Source organism: Oncorhynchus mykiss, chromosome 22, assembly GCF_013265735.2.
Source record: "Oncorhynchus mykiss isolate Arlee chromosome 22, USDA_OmykA_1.1, whole genome shotgun sequence".
Taxonomy (NCBI): Eukaryota; Metazoa; Chordata; class Actinopteri; order Salmoniformes; family Salmonidae; genus Oncorhynchus; species Oncorhynchus mykiss.
The window spans coordinates 331944-354432 of NC_048586.1; the positions used below are offsets into that span (position 1 = coordinate 331944).

Consider the following 22489-nt stretch of genomic DNA (forward strand, 5'->3'; position numbering starts at 1 on the left):
GTGTGTTGTGTCATAGTCTTGTTGAAAAACAAATGATAGTCCCACTAATCCCAAACCACTGACACGGTCGCCAGGTGTACTGTGTTTCTTCCAACACATTGGTGCGGCTCGCTTCCGGGTTAAGTGGGCATTGTGTCAAGAAGCAGTGCGACTTGGCTGGGTTGTGTTTCTGAGGACGCACTGCTCTTGACCTTCCGCTCTCACGAGTCCGTACAGGAGTTGCAGAGGTGGGACAAGTGTAACTACCAATTGGATACAATTTCCAAAACTAAAGCATTGTATTTGGGACCATTTATTCACTAAACCCTAAAACTCAACTTCATCTTGTAATGAATCATGTGGAAATTTAGCAAGTTGAGGTCACTGAACTACTTGGAGTAACCCTGGATTGTAAACTGTCATGGTCAATACATATTGATACAACAGTAGCTAAGATGGGGAGAAGTCTGTCCATAATGAAGTGCTGCTCTGCCTTATTACACTATCAACAAGGCAGGTCCTACAGGCCCTAGTTTTGTCGCACCTAGACTACTGTTAATTCAGGTGCCACAAAAAGGGACTTGGGAAATCGCTATTGGATCTGTACAGGGCAGCATGGCTGGCCCTTAAAAATACACAGAGAGCCCTGAGGCCTACATAGGCATTTTTGTTTTTAATGGAATAGAAACTAGAGGTCGACCGATTTATGATTTTTCAATACCGATACCGATTATTGGAGGACCAAAAAAAGCCGATACTGATTAATCGTCCGATTTTTTTATTTTATTTGTAATAATGACAATTACAACAATACTGAATTAACACTTATTTTAACTTAATTTAATACATCAATAAAATCAATTTAGCCTCAAATAAATAATGAAACCTGTTCAATTTGGTTTAAATAATGCAGAAACAAAGTGTTGGAGAAGAAAGTAAAAGTGCAATATGTGCCATGTAAGAAAGCTAACGTTTAAGTTCCTTGCTCAGAACATGAGAACATATGAAAGCTGGTGGTTCCTTTTAACATGAGTCTTCAATATTACCAAGTAAGAAGTTTTAGGTTGTAGTTATTATAGGGCTATTTCTCTCTCTACCATTTCTATTTCATTAACCTTTGACTATTGGATGTTCTTATAGGCACTTTATTATTGCCAGTGTAACAGTATAGCTTCCGTCCCTCTCCTCGCTCCTACCTGGGCTCGAACCAGCAACACAACGACAACAGCCACCCTCGAAGCAGCGTTACCCATCACTCTAGAAAAGCTGTGGCCCTTGCAGAGCAAGGGGAACAACTACTAAAAGTCTCAGAGCGAGTGACGTTTGAAACGCTATTAGCGCGCACCCCGCTAACTAGCTAGCCATTTGTCATCGGTTACACCAGCCTAATCTCGGGAGTTGATAGGCTTGAAGTCATAAACAGTTGCTGGCAATTGCACGAAAGTGCTGTTTGAATGAATGCTTACAAGCCTGCTGTTGCAGATGATAGGCTCCGGAAACTATCATCTCGAAAACCAAATGTTTATTCTTTCAGTGAAATACGGAACCGTTCCGTATTTTATCTAACGGGTGGCATCCATAAGTCTAAATATTCCTGTTACATTGCACAACCTTCAATGTTATGTCATAATTACGTAAAAGTCTGGCAAATTAGGCGGGCCCAAACTGTTGCATATACACTGACTCTTCGTGCAATGAACGCAAGAGAAGTGTCACAATTTCACCTGGTTAATATTGCCTGCTAACCTGGCTTTCTTTGAGCTAAATATGCAGGTTTAAAAATATCTACTTCTGTGTATTGATTTTAAGAAAGGCATTGATGTTTATGGTTAGGTACACATTGGAGCAACGATACGCTCCGCATCGATTATATGCAACGCAGGACACGCTAGATAAACTAGTAATATCATCAACCATGTGTAGTTGACTAGTGATTATGATTGTTTTTCATAAGATACGTTTAATGCTAGTTAGCAACTTACCTTGGCTTACTGCATTCGCGTAACATGCAGGCTCCTCGTGTAGTGCAATGAGAGGCAGGTGGTTAGAGCGTTGGACTATTTAACTGTAAGGTTGCAAGATTGAATCCCCCGAGCTGATTTAAAATCTGTTGTTCTGCCCCTGAACAAGGCAGTTAACCCACTGTTCCTAGGCCATCATTGAAAATAAGAATGTGTTCTTAACTGACCTGCCTAGTTAAATAAAGGTAATAAAAAATATAAATAAATGGCCAAATAGGTGTCCAAATATACTGATTTCTGATTATGAAAACTTGAAATCGGCTCTTATTAATCAGTCTACCTCTAATAGAAACACCATAATATTAAGGAACATTAATACCAAAAAATGTAGTCTCTAGTACAGCCAATATTTAAAACGGTCAACTGCATTTGTGAATTCAATCGCTGTAGCCGAGATGTTGCGGTTTATTCATTGTTAAATTAAATGCTTCCTTTATTTAGTTGAACTAAAATGCTTGACTGTATTTAAAGACATGGATGATTTGTATGCTGTGTGATGTCATGCACAGATGAATCATTGATTGATATACTTACTGTATATTGTAGTAGTTCTTTATGCCAATAAGTAAGTTACGCTAAAACATCTACAGTAAACAGGACTCTTAGGCCTACAGCTGTGTCATTTCATTAACTGCTCAAAGATGCCCTCTAGTGGTCAAACTAGCATTAATGGCAACAATTGCTGACTGTAAAATATGACGTTAAGCATGCTAACATGCCATACAATTACGCCTCAAGTTGTGCTGCAGTATGACTCCACTTTTAAAGGAAGAACCACTGTACATTTTAAAGAGAGCATTGGTTTTAGGAATAGGGAATGTTTTTCCTAAACAAATTAAGGATTTTGGTTACAGAACTTTTCAGTCAGCTTCGTACCACCCTGCATCCACCTGCTGGCTTGCCTCTGAAGCTAAGATTGGTTGGTCCTGGTCAGTCCCTGGATGGAGACCTGATGCTGCTGGAAGTGGTGTTGTAGGGCCAGTAGGAGGCACCCTTTCCTATGGTCGATTTAAAAATAAAAAATAAATATCCCAATGCCCCAGGGCATCTTGCCGATGGGACGTTAAATTGGTGTCCTGACTCTCTCTGTGGTCACTAAAGATCCTATGGCACTTAACGTAAGAGTAGGGTGTTAATCTCATTAATCCTGTTAATCCCATGTAATTTACAAAATAGCCTCCAATACCCTACTCAACAAATTGGATGCAGTCTATCACCATGCAATCTGTTTTGTCACCAAAGCCCCATATACTACCCACCATTGCGACCTGTACGCTCTCGTTGGCTGGCCCTCGCTTCATACTCGTCGCCAAACAAACTGTCTCCATGTCATCTACAAGACCCTGCTAGGTAAAGTCCCCCCTTATCTCAACTCGCTGGTCACCATAGCATCACCCACCTGTAGCACGCGCTCCAGCAGGTATATCTCTGGTCACCCCCAAAACCAATGATTTCTTTGTCCGCCTTTCCTTCCAGTTCTCTGCTGCCAATGACTGGAACGAACTACAAAAAACTCATCTGGAAACACTTCCTCACTAGCTTTAAGCACCAGCTGTCAGAGCAGCTCACAGATTACTGCACCTGTACATAGCCCACCTATAATTTAGCCCAAACAACTACCTCTTTCCCTACTGTATTTATTTTATTTATTTATTTTGCTCCTCTGCACCCCATTATTTTTATTTCTACTTTGTACATTCTTCCACTGCAAATCTACCATTCCAGTGTTTTACTTGCTATATTGTATTTACTTTGCCACCATGGCCTTTTTTTGCCTTTACCTCCCTTATCTCACCTCATTTGCTCACATCGTATATAGACTTGTTTATACTGTATTGTTGACTGTATGTTTGTTTTACTCCATGTGTAACTCTGTGTCATTGTATGTGTCGAACTGCTTTGCTTTATCTTGGCCAGTGTAATTGTAAATGAGAACTTGTTCTCAATTTCCCTACCTGGTTAAATAAAGTAAAGTAATAAAATAAAAATAAAGTAATAAAATCCTGGTGTCCTGGCTAAATTATAAAATCTGTCCCTCATACCATCATGGTCACCAAATCATCCCCAGCTTACAATTGGATTGTTCATCCACCCTTTTCTCCCATGTAACTATTCCCCAGGTCGTTGCTGTAAATGAGAATGTGTCCAGTCAACTTACCTGGTAAAATAAGGGGGAAAAAGTTCAATGGCTGTAATTATGTTGTAGCTTCAGCAGCACAGACAGAGGAATAAACACTTTGATCTGTGGTGGTTGCTGCAGCAGGGAGGAGAGAGCGACAATGGGTGCTAGTCAGTCACTCACTGTCTTTATTTTTACACAACGCACAAAGTCTGAGTCTGGCCCAGCACAATCAAATTAATTTCTGTTCGGAGTCCCTCTCGTCATTTGTGCGTCTTAATTATTTAATCAAACTGTGTGCTTAAAGCAATAGACAAGCTCAGTGAATATATACTCAGCAACAAAAAAAAATCCCTTTTTCAGGACCATATCTTTAAAAGATCATTTGTAAAAATCCAAGTAACTTGATCTTCATTGTAAAGGGTTTAAACATTGTCTCTCATGCTTGTTCAATGAACTGTAAACAATGAATGCACCTGTGGAACGGTCTTTAAGACGCTAACAGCTTAAACTGTAGGCAATTAAGGTCACTTATGAAAACTCAGGACACTAAAGAGGCCTTTCTACTGACTCTGAAAAACACCAAAACAAGGATAACCAGGGTCCCTGCTCATCTGCGTGAACGTGCCTTAGGCATGCTGCAACAAGGCATGAGTACTGCAGATGTGGCCAGGGCAATAAATTGCAATGCCACACTGTGAGATGCCTAAGACAGCGCTACAGGGAGACAGGACAAACTGCTGATCGTCCTTGCAGTGGCAGACCACGTAACAACACCTGCACAGGATCGGTACATCCGAACATCATACCTGTGGGACAGGTACAGGATGGCAACAAAAACTGCCCGAGTTACAGCAGGAATGCACAATCCCTCCATCAGTGCTCAGACTATCCGCAATAGGCTGAGAGAGGCTGGACTGAGGGCTTGTAGGCCTGTTGTAAGGCAGGTCCTCACCAGACATCACCCCCTATGGGCACAAACCCACCGTCGCTGGACCAGACAGGACTGGGAAAAGTTATCGTCACTGACGAGCCGTGGTTTTGTCTCACTAGGGGTGATGGTCGGATTCACGTTTATCGTTGAAGGAATGAGCGTTACACCGAGGCCTGTACTCTGGAGCGGGATGGATTTGGAGGTGGAGTGTCTGTCATGGTCTGGGGCGGTGTGTCACAGCATCATCAGACTGAGCTTGTTGTCATTGCAGGCAATCTCAATGCTGTGTATTACAGGGAAGACATCCTCCTCCCTCATGTGGTACCCTTCTTGCAGGCTTGTCCTGACATGACCCTCCAGCATGACAATGCCACCAGCCATACTGCTCAATCTGTGCGTGATTTCATGCACAACAGGAATGTTAGTGTTCTGCCATGGCCAGAGAAGAGCCCGGGTCTCAATCCCATTGAGCACATCTGGGACCTGTTGGATTGGAGGGTGAGGGTTAGGGCCATTCCCCCCAGAAATGTCTGGGAACTTGCAGGGGCCTTGGTGGAAGAGTGGGGTAACATCTCACAGCAAGAACTGGCAAATCTGGTGCAGTCCATGAGAAGGAGACGCACAGCAGTACTTAATGCAGCTGGTGGCCACACCAGATAGTGACTGTTACTTTTGGTTTTGACCCTCCCGTTTGTTCAGGGACACATTATTCCATTTCTGTTTAGTCACATGTCTGTGGAACTTTCTTTTTTTGCTGACTTTAGTTGAATTGATTAAAACACATAGGATGTGTGAATATATGGAAAAATACACGTTTAACAATGCAGACCAATCGATTGGTCGAAAGAACAGACGACTCTTGGTCGACCAAGATACATTTTTTGGGGAGACAACCCTAAAATAGTTGCACTCTGGAGCCCTGATTTTAAACCAGACCTTTCTACAAAACACTCCACACTTAAAGCAGCCAAAACGGTCCTTTCATTTTCTCTTCTAGTTAATTTCCATGAATTCTTAATCTTTATTCTTCCCTCACCTTCGTCCCAGGTGCCGACCATTCTGAACGCGCTACAGAGGAGTGTGCAGGCTGTGCTGGTGGGCAAGATCCAGATCCAAGATTGGTTCGGCAACGGCATCAAGCGGGCGGCACTGATGAGCAAGTGGGTACTGAAGGAGGTGACCGTCAATGAGGATGAGCGCTGCCTGCTGCAGACCGACGGCTCTTTCCTCTACCTGCTCTGCAAGGATGGCCTCTACAAAGTGGGCTCCGGCTACAGTGGCACCGTCAGGGTAGGTAGAGTGGGATGACATGTGGGTGTCTACTTGAGTGCTTTTTTCAAGTGTGATTTATTACACTCATATAGCAGTCAATACAAACTAATCCATAAGCATACAAGATACACATGACGTCAAGCAAAGAGGCACTGCGTTTGAAGGTAGGCCTTGAAATACATCCATAGGTACACCTCCAATTGACTCAAATGATGTCAATGAGCCTATCAGAAGCTTCTAAAGCCATGAAATCATTTTCTGGAATTTTCCAAGCTGTTTAAAGGCACGGTCAACTTAATGTACGTAAACTTCTGACCCACTGGAATTGGTACAGTGAATTATAAGTGAAATAATCTGTCTGTAAACAATTGTTGGAAAAATGACTTGTGTCATGCACAAAATAGATGTCCTAACCGACTTGCCAAAACTAGTTGAAAAATTAATTTTAATGACCTAAGTGTATGTAAACTTCCGACTTCAACTGTGACCCTGCTCCTCACCTAACCCCAAACTGTGTATATATTATGTGTGTGTGTGTGTGTGTGTGTCTATGTTAATCAATAATGTACTGCGGTCTTAAAGCTACTCATTAATCAATGAGCAGAAATATGGCATTGGTGACCCTCCTTTACCGTTCAGTTCTAGACTTTGGTGTAGTCGGTTTGTTATGGCTACTGGTGTTCCTGCTTGTCACTGTGATTTGGTCAGGGGTTCCAAGACTGTAACTACCAATTGGACATCATGAAAAAGGGTTGAAAGTATTACACAAAAAGTCAATTGCAATTTATTGTCGAATGAGCGGTTGTTCATGTTCAAAGTATAAGCATTTCCATGAGTGTAGTGTTTTTATGGGGTCCACCCCCTCTGGAGCTGGCCCCACCCCTTTGTCGACCAAGCCGTCATACCGGCTTAGCCCACTAGGGATTTTCAGTTTATCATGTCAGTAACCAATGAATAACTAGTCTGTGTGTGTGTGTAATTCTGTGATTGATTAGTTAGTTAGTAAATCAATAATTGAGCTAATTTGTATATCGATGATTTATGATGCTAGGTATCGTGCTGATATCCAAGGGTTTGCAAAGCTCAGGAATGAGACTGATGTAATAATACATTAATAGAAGACTGTAATTGCTAAGATAATAAAATATCTGAAGCGTTACATTTGGGAAATTGCAACTCTATAAACATTTTCAAATGGTGCCCCAACTTCCTAGTTAATTACAATTCCGTGATTCATTTAATAATTACACACAGAGAATTTATTTGATAATATAAGTTCCCCAAGCACACAGTTGCCTCTTCTTAAATGGAAGAATTTTGAACCTCCAAGACTCTTCTTAGAGCTGGCCGCCCGGCCAAACTGAGCAATCGGGGGAGAAGGGCCTTGGTCAGGGAGGTGAGCAAGAACCCGATGGTCCCTCTGACAGAGCTCCAGAGTTCCTCTGTATAGATGGGAGAACCTTCCAGAAGGACAACCATCCCTGCTGCTCTCCACCAATCAGGCCTTTATTGAAGTGGCCAGATGGAAGCCACTCCTCAGTAAAAGGCACATGACAGCCCGCTTAGAGTTTGCCGAAAGGCACTTAAAGGACTCTCAGAACATGAGACACAAGAGTCGATGGTCTGATGAAACCAAGATTGAACTCTTTGGCCTGAATGCCAAGCGTCACATCTGGAGGAAACCTGGCACCATCCTTACGGTGAAACATGTTTGTGGCAGTATCATGCTATGGGGATGTTTTTCAGCGGCAGGGACTGGGAATCTAGTCATGATTGAGGGAACGATGAATGGAGCAAAGTACAGAGATCCTTAATGAAAACCTGCTCCAGAGTTCTCATGATCTCGACTGGGGAGAAGGTTCATGTTCCAACAGGACAATGACCCTAAGCACACAGCCAAGACAAAGCAGGAGTGGCTTCGGGACAAGTCTCTGAATGCGTCATACGCAAGAAGACTCTAGGCTGTAATCGCTGGCAGAGATGCTTCAGTAATTTACTGAGCAAAGGCTCTGAATGCTATTTTATTTTTTATAAAATAAAAAAAACTTGTTTGTGCTTTGTCATTATGGGGTATTGTGTGTAGATTGATGAGGGTGAAAAAACGATTTAATACATTTTAGAATAATACTGTGATAGACAATTCTATCACAGTGCCACCCGTTTTGTCACCAAAGCCCCATATACCACCCACCACTGCGACCTGTATGCTCGAGTCGGCTGGCCCTCGCTTCATATTCGTCACCAGACCCACTGGCTCCAGGTCATAAGTCTTTGCTAGGTAAAGCTCCGCCTTATCTCAGCTCACTGTTCACGATAACAACACCCACCCCTAGCACACGCTGGTCATCCCCAAAACCAACACCTACTTTGGCCGCCTTTCCTTCCAGTTTTCCGCTGCCAATGACGGAACGAATTGCAAAAATCACTGAAGTTTGAGACACATCTCCCTCACTAACTTTAAACAGTTACTTCGCTTCTATGGCTTATTTATTGCCTTACCACCTCATGCAATTTTCACACACTGTATATAGACTTTCTTTTTTTCTATTGTGTTAATGACTGTACATTTGTTTATTCCATGTGTAACTCAGTTTGTGTCGCACTGCTTTGCTTTATCTTGGTCAGGTCGCAGTTGTAAATGAGAACTTGTTCTCAACTAGCCTACCTGGTTAAATAAAGGTGAAAAAAAAAATGTAACGTAAAACGTCAAGGAATCGGAATACTTTCCGAATGAACTGTACATATCGAATCATCTGGAAAGGGACCATTTGAATATGTGTTTGGGATTGCACTCTAACATTGGATCAGTGTGTTTGTATTCCAGGGCCATGTGTATAATTCCACATCATGCTTCAGGAATCGGATGGAGAAGAGATCATGGTTGGGCTTCGCTCAGGTAATCTAACGTCAATTTTTGTGTTAATCTTAATTTTGATTCCACATGACGAAAACATTAAAGACTATAGGGAACTTGGAATTCTATTTCATCACTAGTTATGGTTGTACAATGCTGTTGGCTGACTGCATAGATTTACATCACCCCCTATTTGACCCAATAAGCATGGTTACTGATGTGTATGCAGTAAATGCTTAAGTTGATAACGATTCTGCTCCTACTGAATCCCTTTAGGGGTTAGGAAGGAATAGGTTTTTACCCCCAAAATTACATTTATTGATGAGGCACTGTTTGTTTCTATGGAGTTCCTGCGGATCCAACTTCTGGATCTCTTTTCCCAACAGCTTAAGGTCTGAAGTTTTTGCTTGTGCGGAATTGTCTAATTTACGCCTCTTTACTCGTTCGGCAGCTCAGAGAACAGGCGACTGACTGGTGAATGGTGCCCGTTTTGTAAAGTTAGATCAGATCTGAATCAATGTCTGCAAGATCACAGAATTATAGTATTCTATATACAGATGCAGGATGTTAATTTGACCAGTATTGTCGCAGCAAAATAATCCTGCAACATCAGGATTTGAACATTTAGTTCCTAATGTTGCTTGATCGGTGGTTAGGCTATTAGCTGGCCATAATTTGGTTACATGAAAATGAAAAGTGTAATACTGTTTATATAACCATGTGTTAGTGCAGGCTTTCTGTGAATTAATGTAAATCACGACACTGCAGCACAGCGCAGGACATTTCTCAGAAACAATGTTGCCAAATTAAGATCCTACATCTGCAACAGAACTGAATATAATAGCGTAGTGTAGCGTTACGGAAAGACAAACACCACCTAATTTCTTATGAGCATGATTGTGCAAATGGTCGCTTTTGTCTCAGGTGGCCATAACTCAACAGGGTACACTACGAGGCAAAACATATCCTACAGTTTAACATCATCTGCTCTAAAATTCCCTCACTGTACTTCATTCAAAACACTGGGATCCACCCAAATAATTTGCATTCACAATCAAATCCCGGCCATATTACCTTCCAAGTGAATTCTCGTTAGTTATGGTCACAGCTGTGTACGCTCCCCCTCAAGCAGACACCAAGATGGCCCTAAAGGTACTTCACTGGACTCTATGTATACTGGAAACCATATACAGTGCCTTGCGAAAGTATTCGGCCCCCTTGAACTTTGCGACCTTTTGCCACATTTCAGGCTTCAAACATAAAGATATAAAACTGTATTTTTTTTGTGAAGAATCAACAACAAGTGGGACACAATCATGAAGTGGAACGACATTTATTGGATATTTCAAACTTTTTTAACAAATCAAAAACTGAAAAATTGGGCGTGCAAAATTATTCAGCCCCCTTAAGTTAATACTTTGTAGCGCCACCTTTTGCTGCGATTACAGCTGTAAGTCGCTTGGGGTATGTCTCTATCAGTTTTGCACATCGAGAGACTGAGTGAGGCTCAGTGAGCTCAGTGAGGTTGGATGGAGAGCATTTGTGAACAGCAGTTTTCAGTTCTTTCCACAGATTCTCGATTGGATTCAGGTCTGGACTTTGACTTGGCCATTCTAACACCTGGATATGTTTATTTTTGAACCATTCCATTGTAGATTTTGCTTTATGTTTTGGATCATTGTCTTGTTGGAAGACAAATCTCCGTCCCAGTCTCAGGTCTTTTGCAGACTCCATCAGGTTTTCTTCCAGAATGGTCCTGTATTTGGCTCCATCCATCTTCCCATCAATTTTAACCATCTTCCCTGTCCCTGCTGACTGGTGTGTTCCTTGTTCTTCATGATGCTCTCTGCACTTTTAACGGACCTCTGAGACTCACAGTGCAGGTGCATTTATACGGAGACTTGATTACACACAGGTGGATTGTATTTATCATCATTAGTCATTTAGGTCAACATTGGATCATTCAGAGATCCTCACTGAACTTCTGGAGAGAGTTTGCTGCACTGAAAGTAAAGGGGCTGAATAATTTTGCACGCCCAATTTTTCAGTTTTTGATTTGTTAAAAAAGTTTGAAATATCCAATAAATGTCGTTCCACTTCATGATTGTGTCCCACTTGTTGTTGATTCTTCACAAAAAAATACAGTTTTATATCTTTATGTTTGAAGCCTGAAATGTGGCAAAAGGTCGCAAAGTTCAAGGGGGCCAAATACTTTTGCAAGGCACTGTATCCTGAGGCTGCATTTATTGTAGCTGGGGATTTTAACCAAGTAAATCTGAGAACAAGGCTACCTAAATTCTATCAGAATATTGATTGCACTACGCCCGGGGATAATCCACTCGACCACTGCTACTCTAACTTCCACGATGCATACAAAGCCCCCCCCCCCACACTTTGGCAAATCCGACCATGACGCCATCTTGCTCCTACTGTCTTATAAGCAGAAACTCACAGGATGTACCAGTGACTAGAACCAACACTGGTCTGACCAATCAGAATCCACGCTTCAAGATTGTTTTGATCACGCGGACTGGGATATGTTCCAGTCAGCTTCAGAGAATAACATTGACCTATACACTGACTTGGTGAGTGAATTTATAAGGAAGTGCATTGGATATGTTTTAGCTACTGTATGTATTAAATCCTACCCTAACCAAAAACCGTGGATGGATGGCGGCATTCGCGCCAAACTGAAATCGCGAACCATCGCATTTAACCATGGAAAGAGGTCTGGGAATATGGCTGAATATAAACAGTGTAGTTATTCCCTCTGCAAGGCAATCAAACAAGCGAAATGCCAGTACAGGGACAAAGTGGAGTCGCAATTCAATGGCTCAGACACAAGACATGTAGCAGGGTCTACAGGAAATTACGGACTACAAGAAGAAAACCAGCCACGTCATGCTTCCAGACAAACTAAACACCTTTGCCCACTTTGAGGATAATACAGTGCCACCGTTGCGTCCCGTTAACAAGAACTGCTCCCCCCCTCTCCTTCTCCGTGGCCGACGTGAGTAAAACATTTAAACGTTTTAACCCTCGCAAGGCTGCCGGCCCAGTGGGCATCCCTAGCCACATCCTCAGAGCTTGCGCAGACCAGCTGGCTGGTGTGTTTACAGACATATTCAATTGCTCCATATCCCAGTCTGCTGTCCCCCCATGCTTCAAGGCCACCATTGTTCCTGTACCCAAAAAGGCAAAAAGAACTGAACTAAATGACTACCGCCCTGTAGCACTCACTTCTGTCATCATGCTTTGAGAGACTAGTCAAGGATCCACCTTACCGGCCACCCTAGACCCACTTCAGTTTACGTACCACCCTAACAGATCCACAGACCATGCAATCGCCATCACACTGCCCTATCCCATCTGGACAAGAGGAATACCTATGTAAGAATGCTGTTAATTGACTATAGCTCAGCATTCAACACCATAGTACCCTCCAAGCTCATCAAGCTGGAGGCCCTGGGTCTCAACCCCACCCTATGCAATTGGGTCCTGGACTTTAACGTGGCCGCCCCCAGGTGGTGAAGGTAGGAAACATCTCCATCTCGCTGACCCTCAATACTGGGGCCCCATAAGGGTTTATGCTCAGCCCCCTCCTGTACTCCCAGTTCACCCACGACTGCATGGCCATGCACGCCTCCAACTCAATCATGAAGTTTGCAGATGACACAACAGGAGTGGGCTTGATTACCAACAGCGACGAGACCGCATACAGGGAGGAGGTGAGGGACCTCGGAGTGTGGTGTCAGGAAAACAAACTCTCACTCAACGTCAACAAAACAAAGGAGATTATTGTGGACTTCAGGAAACAGCAGAGGGAGCACCCCCCTATCCACATCGAAGGGACAGCAGTGGAGTAAGTAGAATGTTTAAGTTTCTTAGGTTACATATCAACGAAAATCTGAAATGGTCCACCCACACACACAGTGTGGTGAAGGCGCAATAGTGCCTCTTCAACCTCAGGAGGGTGAAGAAATTTGGCTTGTCACCCAAAACCCTGACTAACTTATACAGATGCACAATCGAGAGCATCCTGTCGGGCTGTATCATAGCCTGGTACGGCAACTGCTCCGCCCTCAACCGCAAAGGTTCTCCAGAGGGTGTTGCAGTCTGCACAACGCATCACCGGGGGCAAACTACCTGCCCTCCAGGACACCTACACCACCCGATGTGACAGGAAGGCCATAAAGATCATCAAGGACAACAACCACCCGAGCCACTGCCTGTTCACCCCGCTATCATCCAGAAGGCGAGGTCAGTACAGGTGTATCAAAGCTGGGACCGAGAGACTGAAAAACAGCTTCTATCTCAAGGCCATCAGACTGTTAAACAGCCACCACTAACATTGAGTGGCTGCTGCCAACACACTGACTCAACTCCAGCCACTTTAATAATGGGAATTGATGTAAAATATATCACTAGCCACCGTCAACAATGCTACTTAATATAATGTTTACATACCCTACATTACTCATCTCATATGTATATACTGTACTCGATACCATCTACTGCATCTTGCCTATGCCGTTCTGTACCATCACTCATTCATATATCTTTATATACATATTCTTTATCCCTTAACACTTGTGTGTATAAGGTAGTAGTTTTGGAATTGTTATGTTAGATTACTTGTTGGTTATTACTGCATTGTCGGAACTAGAAGCACAAGCATTTAGCTACACTCGCATTAACATCTGCTAACCATGTGTATGTGACAAATACATTTGATTTGATTTTGATCTTAATCTGACCCAGCTAATCACATAACCCATTCGGTTAAATGTGAAAATCTAGATAGATCCTCACTATTAGATTTCATTCTCATAATTAACCCCCATAAGTATATGTGTTTTAGTGTGATCATTGTCCCATAGCCTGCATTAGAGATACTAGACAGCATAATTCTGATATTCGTATTAGGAAGATACATTATAAAAACTTTTCTCCCCAAGCGTTTATGCATGACTTGTTCTTTTCTGAACTTTCCTCCAAGTGTATACCTGATCCTGAATTAGCTCTTGAGCACGTATCTATTTTTATATCACTGGCAGATAAACACGCTTCTTTAAAAATGCTATAGACTAAAACATTATGTTTCTACACCACTTTCAGTTATATTTAGAAGAAGAAATCGTGCCTGAGCCAAAGCTATACTAACGAATGCTGTTGTGGACTGGCAGCTTTTCAGGCAACTGAGAAATAAATGCACTTCCTTAGTTAAAATGGCTAAATCAAACTACTTAAGTTCTATCGCTGACTCTGCTGAAGCGTGGAAATTCCTCTCCTTCCCTACCCAAGGAAGTTATACTGAACTGACATCATTTAAAAAAGTAGTCGTCTCTGGGTCAATTTTGGAGAAATGCTAGGTATTTTTGTTTGTTTATTGTGTATAATATTTGCTATTTTATTTAATTTTGTTTTAAATTGTGTATAATTGTATTTTCTGTTTTGTTCCCAGGTCACATTTGCAAATGAGGACCTAGGTCTAAATGTGTTTTTCCCTGGTTAAATAAAAGTTGATATTGCAAACTTAATTAATAATTAAAATAATTGGCAATATTAGGAAACTTGGGCATTTCATGCCAGCAACAAATGCTGACACTACACATCCAAGTATATCTGACCATATTATGAAAGACGAGCATTGCAATTTTGAATTCTTTAAAGTAAGTGTGGAAATGGTGAAAAAAGTGTCTATCAACAATGACAAGCTACAAGGGTCTACAACTGAGGATACTAGCGGCTGATATTGGCACTCCTATTTGCCATATCTTCAATTGAAGCCTACTCGAAAGTGTGGGCCCCCAGGCCTGGAGGGAAGCAAAGGTTATTCCCCTACCTAAGAATAGTAAAGCCCCCTTTACTGGCTCAAATAGCCGACCAATCAACCTGTTACCAACTCTAGTAAACTAGCCAGTTATAATTGTAATGGCTTAGCAGATTATAAAAAAAGACCAGTCTTTACATGGCTAAAAGAAAAGGAATATAACATCTACTGTTTACAGGAAACTCACTCTACATCCTTAGATGAAATTGCATGGAAAAGGGAACGGGGTGAAATCATTTTCTGTCATGGACAAAGGAACTCAAAGGGTGTGATATTAATTAACAAAAATGTCGATCTGAATTTGCAAATTATCAGGAATGATTCGCCAGGAAGGTGGATCTTTTTTAATATGAAGGTGGACGAAAAAGTGATTTGGCTCATTAATCTATATGGTCAAAATCAGGATGATTCATGCTTCTTCGAAGACATTTATACCAATTTATTACAGGCAGCAAATAATCTAACCATTATGGTAGGAGACTAAAACAGTGTTAACTGCCTCTATGAACCGTAAAGGTAATAACTCTACAAACTATCATCACCTTTAAGGAAATCACTAATATTATGGACACATTATAAATAGTGGATATTTGGAGACTAAAACACCCTGACCTAGTGAGATATACATGGAGGAGACTTAATCAAGCTAGTCGTCTTGACTACTTTCTTGTCTCTTGCGTAAAAGATAAAAAAAAGTGTTAATAAGAGATTGCGATCGGATCATCATCTAATTGGCATTCACATAACACATACATTTTCCACATGGACGGGGATATTGGAAATTTAAAAGTTTACTGTATTACAAAGAAAATAAAAACGTTTTTTTTTTACAAAGTTTACTGGAGGACAACTTAGTTAAAAATAAGACAAAATTATTTATAACTGAAATTTTCCAGTATAATATAGGTTCAGCAAATCCCCTTATTGTTTGGGATACTTTTTAAATGTACTACCTTCTGGGGTCATTCAATTAAATATTAATCAATAATCAAAAAGCAGTTTCTGGCTAAAGAGACACGACTAACAAGGGAAATCCATGAACTAATAGTACAGGTAGATAGCAATGAAAACGATACTACAGAGATACAAAATAAGTTAGAGAAAAAACAAAAAGAACCTGAGGAACTTATTCAAGAACGGTCTAATGCAATCTATTACAAAAATAAAGCAAACTGGATGGAATATGGAGAAAAAGGAACAAAATTCTTCCTGAATCTCCAATACAGATAGTTTGTAGAGTTATTACCTTTTTGGTTCATGTCATGTCCTTTGTTTTACATTTATTTTTTATTTTTGTTTGTTTGCTGTTTTCTTGTCTTTTCCTTTTTTCTCTTTAGTTCATTCTCTTGGTTGTTGGTGCATTGGGGGGGTTCTTGGGTGGGGAATGGAATTAATTGTATTTTCTTTCTTCTTGGCGGTGACTGTGTGAGGTGTCTCAAATGGTTGAGGGACAGTTATGGGGGATCATGGAGGGTTCGGGTTCATGTTTTTTGGCCTGGTGGTAGATCTGTCCTTTGACCCTGGATGCTTCTGTGTGTCGCTCTGAATGGAAATCTGTTGGATGGCTGGTATGATGCAGTGAAGCCGCTCAACAACTACAAATTATATTGTATGTTTTGGATATTCAATAAATAAAAAATGAAACACTTTTGTCCAGATACAGTAAACAAATTGACAAGATTTTAAGCACGCTTATACGTAAGGACATTCAACAAGCAAGACACTTACACAAATTACTGATGGTTGGCTGCGGGAAATTGATGATAAGAAGATTGTGGGGGCTGGTTTATTAGACTTCAGTGTGACATTATCAATCAGTCTGTTGCTGGAAAAATGTATGTGTTATGGCTTTACACCCCCTGCTATATTGTGGATAAAGAGTTACCTGTCTAACAGAACACAGAGGGTGTTCTTTTTTGGAAGCATCTCCAACAAATCCAGGTAGAATTAGGAATTCTCCAGGGTAGCTGTCTTGGCCCCTTGCTTTTTCAATCTTTACGAAACAACATGCCTCTGGCCTTGAGTATAGCCAGTGTGTCTTTGTATGCGGATGACTCCAACACTATACACGTCAGCTACCACAGCAACTGAAATGACTGCAACACTTAACAAAGAGCTGCAGTTAGTTTCATAATGGGTGGCAAGGAATAAGTTAGTCCTAAATATTTAAAACTAAAAGCATTTTATTTGGGAAAAATCATTCACTAAACCTCAGCTAAATATTGTAATGCATGTGGTAATTGAGCAAGTTGAGGAGAAACTGCTTGGAGTAACCCTGGATTGTAAACTAATGTTAAAAACATATTGATAGAACAGTAGCTAGGATGGGGAGATGTCTGTCCATAATAAAGAGCTGCTCTGGTTTCTTAACAGCACTATCAACAAGGCAGGTCCTACAGGCCCTAGTTTTGACGCACCTAGACTACTGTTCAGTAACACACAAACACACAATAACATACGCACTATACACACACGTACACATGGATTTTGTGTTATAGATATGTGGTAGTAGAGTAGGGGCCTGAGGGTACACACTTAATATGTTGTGAAAGCTGTTGTAAGTGTACTGTAACGTTTTTAAAAATGTATAACTGCCTTAATTTTGCTGGACCCCAGTAATGGGGATCCATAATAAATACACTAGTCTACTTCCAAACAACACTGTATAACTCAAGAAGATCTAAACGCATATCCCCATGAAACTGATTGAGATCAAATGGTTGGCATGGAGATGATGCATGAATGTTAAACTGGTGAAACTTGAATTATCACTCACGATTGTCAGATAGAAGACCACAAAAATGTGTGTACAGCAGGTCTGCACAATTGTCATGTATCCATATCACAAGAGGCTGCAATTTTTTTTTAAAGCCATGAATGTAACATTAAAATGTAAGAGTCCCCTGTGAAAGTCACTTTGATTTCTACCCTGTCACAACTTCTACTGTATCTGGCTTTTTCATTCGTTGTCATGCCAAACACCAATCATAGAATCAGAATACACATTTTATTTATATGATTCCAACAAAGTTTTTGATCTAAATCACAAGTAAAATTGCATTTGGAATATTTGTTAAAAAAATTGCAGTCATATTATTTGCCCATATTGTACAGCGTAAAGAAACTCTCACGCAGTTATTCAGATCTTCAGCTCTGGGGAAAAGTGATCCAAGGTAGCGGGACAGGGCCGTTACCTATGAATTTGCAGTCTTGGTCTTGTTTGTATTCCTTTACAATGTGCTACACATTCTAACTCTCTAATGGCTGTGTTGCTTTTGTGAGTTGTGACAAATGCAGTCCTAAAAGTGTATAAATACGAATATTGATAAATTGATGCTTGTGCGCGCAGGGCTGCCTGTTGTACCGGGATACGAGTAACAACCACAGTACATCGGCCATCAAGATCGACCCAGAGACTCTGGAGCATGAGGGAACCATCACTATGCCAGGTACATGATAACACACAGTAACATATCCTTCTTCCCAATAGTGTGTGTTATAATAAACAATGCATTCATTTTTTCATGTACCTGTTTGTAAGCTAGTGTGAATTTTTAAAATTTTTGTAATCACCTGTTTACTTACTGTTGTCTTGAACCGATGAACCTGGCCTCTGAAAATAAATGTGGTATTTTTTTCGATTAACTTGGAAACATTTCATATTTAAAAGACTTCTGTCCGCTTTTAAACCTCTCGCCCGGTGATTGACTAGACCAAACCTTTTAGCCAACCATATCATTAATATACTCTACACTAAGGCTTGTAACTACAATGTTTTCAATATTCATAATATTTCGATATAATCATAACTAATGGATTCCGCATGCAGAAATCCAGAAATTAATCCTGATTTAAACTAGGAAAGGATTGAAACATAACCAAATGGCCACAGGACAAAGATGCCTATATAGCTTTATAGATTCAATGTGCAGGCACTTACGCACTTCCTCAGGATATTGAGAACTAAATCTCTGTCTAGCTAGCCCTGTTTTTTGTTTTACAGTATGCTATGTTAATATTCATTTCAAAAATATGAATAAAATGTACCACACCATGGACGGACAGAGGCCAATGCACAGTGTTTCGGCTGAATTCCTTTGTCAAAAGCATGACAAATTCATCTCCCTATTCTTTGGATATTATAAATTCTCTTTTGAACGGTGTCCTTTTCACAGGCCTACAGACAGACGGCCAGAGCGTAGTCTTCACTGACGGCGAATACATCAATCAAATCACTGCCTGCAAAGACGTGAGTCTCCATTCACACTCACATTAATCTGCTGCACTGGCGCTAAAATTATTATTTTATTTGTATTTATCTTGAGAGAGAAGAGTGGATGGGTACAGACTGAAGCCCTGTGCCTAATGTAGGAGAGAGATTGCTATTATACTATAATGTAGTGTCATTCCTGCCGGACCTGCAGACCCCGATGCACGGTCTGCATTTTTCATGCTGTTTGCGGGATGGGTCGGTCAGACTGTCAACTTTGGGATAAAAATGTTTTTTATTTCTCAGATTATTTGTAATCTTTTTGTATTGTATGGATTATCTATTATATTAAAGGCACCTCTTTGTCGCCTTATTCAAACACACTAATAGGTGTGTTTGAAATTCTTACTGCTTCAAGTTCAGTAGCTTACCTCTCGTCTCTTTTGTTGGGCGCGCATGATCAAGTGCGCCATATCTGTGGTCTATAATTAATTAGCATGTAGGCTATAGTATGCATGGGCAGAAAAGCACAAGGCATGTTGTCTTTTCAAATAAATTAACTTCCCAAATATGATAGTCTATAGTGTAGGCTGCTACATCGATTGGAAATAAATATTGATAACACACTCATCTGTCTTTGCCTGCAAATCGTCCTGCTCCTAAAAGTAAAGCAAAACCTAGCTCAAGTGTCTGTTCTCCTGTTCAATTTTGCCCCAACTCTGGCTCTTTCAATCTACATCCAGTCTATTGGCTGATATGGCCCAATAATAGTCTACCGATAACATAATACAGCCTAATGGGCCACATGAGATTCTCTGGCATTTTAACCTATTTCTTAAGCTATTTATGGAAATGTGTATCTTGCATAGAGCAGCAAAGTAGCTGGGACAGGGGCTGCAATAACATTGTGGGACTTTCACATACTGTACTTGTTCCCCTAAATCTATTGTTTAGCTTTTCTACATACAAGACTATTTGCCATTCAGGAGTGATGGTGGCTACTTTGTTCAAATTCACAGGGCAGAATATTCTCGCTCTTGCGCTCTCTCTCACACACGTATACACACACACTGTCTAACACCTACTTGCCAAGTAAATCACAAACCCTTAGTTATTTAAACAATGTTGAGTCCGGTACGGTGATGTATGCCAGCCACCTTCTCAGGCAGCCAGCCTCACTCAGAAGTGTCACTCTGTCATCTCTCTCAGCTGAGCCCCCCACAGCTTTGTCACAGATGTGTGTGTTTTCTATGTGTGTGTGCAGGAGGAAAGAGGGCTAGTAAAACCAGCATGTGACCATTATTCATGGTTAATCCTCCCAGGCAGATGCAGGCCTATAGATGCATGAGTAGTAAGCAGAAATAATGGGGAGAGTGGACGTGAAATTCATGCATCTGCCTCTGAAGCCTTACGCACATGTATTAGATCAGTCCCTGGATAAAAGTGGGAGGTAGGGTTGTAGAGAGCTGAATTGTGTGTACAATGTACATTGTGACGATATTCCACACAGAAACGAAAGACCGGTCATAAGCAATGAAAATGGCTAATGTTCATCAGCTGTTGGCTTGAGTGGAGCTGTTGGGCAGTTGGCTTGAATGGAGCTGTTGGGCAGTTGGCTTGAATGGAGCTGTTGGGCAGTTGGCTTGAATGGAGCTGTTGGGCAGTTGGCTTGAATGGAGCTTTTGGGCAGTTGGCTTGAATGGGAGGGTATTGATGTTATGGTCAAGGGAAGCCATCAGTCTTAGACAGGTTCTAGTCTTCATCAGGGCACCTTGCTGTCTCGTGCACAGTTCCTCTAGTAACAGCTCCAGAGGTATCTAGTCCTCAATGGCCTAAGTGTAGCATCCACCTGGGTGATGCCTTGGCGGCTGAGGCGGCAAAGCACACCACACATCAGCCATTGTCCGGAAAAGTCCCTACTACGAGCATTATCAGCCATCCCATCTCTACACACAGTCCTTCTTAATCTATGGATTTTTTTCCATGGGTGGACTTGAAGGGCATAGGCCCACCCAATTGGCAGCCAGGCCCAGCCAATCAGAATGAGGTTTTCCCCACAAAGTGGCTTTATTACAGACATAAATGCTCCTCAGCTCAAATGATCTCGCAGGGGTAAGAAGCTGGATGTGGAAGTCTTGGTCTGGCGTGGTTACATGTGGTCTGCGGTTGTGAGGCCGGTTGGACGTACTGCCAAATTCTCAAAAATGACATTGGGGGCAGCTTATGGTAGAGAAATTATCATTTCATTCTCTGGCAACAGCTCTGGTGGACATTCCTGCAGTCAGCATGCAAATTGCACATTTTCTCAACTTGAGACATCTGTGGCATTTTTGTGTGACACAACTGCACATTTTAGTGGACTTTTATTATCCCCAGCACAAGGTGCACCTGTGTGATTATCATGGTGTTTATTCAGCTTCTCAATATGCCACACCTGTCAGGTGTATGGATTATCTTGGCAAAGGAGAAATGCTAACGAACAGGGATGCAAATAAATGTGTGCACAAAATTTTAAGGAAAAAAGCAGCTTGCTTTTCTCAATGGAGCCTCGGATGCAAGGTGGCCCTGCGATGCCACTTCGTTGTGGACTCAGAAACGCAACAGACGACACATTCGGGATGTAAACAGGGCATAACCAAGGGGCCGGGAAAATAACTAAGTACGAAAATAGCGTTTTAGGATTGCACAAAAAAAATTATGTCTAAATTGACAGAATAGTTTCTGAAATCATTTTAATTACATCAAACATGCAAATTTGTTGCCAAAGTTGAATGAATATCCTCCCATTATGAACTTTTTATTTCAGATAGCATCCCGTTATGAAATGAAGCAACTTATTTCCTAATTTAAATCAAATCAAATCAAATTTATTTATATAGCCCTTCGTACATCAGCTGATATCTCAAAGTGCTGTACAGAAACCCAGCCTAAAACCCCAAACAGCAAGCAATGCAGGTGTAGAAGCACGGTGGCTAGGAAAAACTCCCTAGAAAGGCCAAAACCTAGGAAGAAACCTAGAGAGAAACCAGGCCATGTGGGGTGACCAGTACTCTTCTGGCTGTGCCGGGTGGAGATTATAACAGAACATGGCCAAGATGTTCAAATGTTCATAAATGACCAGCATGGTCGAATAATAAGGCAGAACAGTTGAAACTGGAGCAGCAGCATGGTCAGGTGGACTGGGGACAGCAAGGAGTCATCATGTCAGGTAGTCCTGGGGCATGGTCCTAGGGCTCAGGTCCTCCGAGAGAGAGAAAGAAAGAGAGA

At 41.4% G+C, this 22489-nt stretch overlaps 1 protein-coding gene across 8 annotated transcripts in view; it reads left to right on the top strand.

Moving 5' to 3' along the window:
• Positions 1-22489, top strand: part of mycbp2 (MYC binding protein 2) — a 294316-nt gene that overhangs the window by 58831 nt on the left and 212996 nt on the right. For all 8 annotated transcript variants that reach the window (XM_021578600.2, XM_021578599.2, XM_021578604.2 and 5 more), the window contains exons 6-9: positions 6101-6343; positions 9150-9221; positions 18362-18461; positions 19188-19261. In XM_021578600.2, the coding sequence (XP_021434275.2) occupies positions 6101-6343; positions 9150-9221; positions 18362-18461; positions 19188-19261 (489 nt within the window). The remainder of the gene's footprint in view (positions 1-6100; positions 6344-9149; positions 9222-18361; positions 18462-19187; positions 19262-22489) is intronic.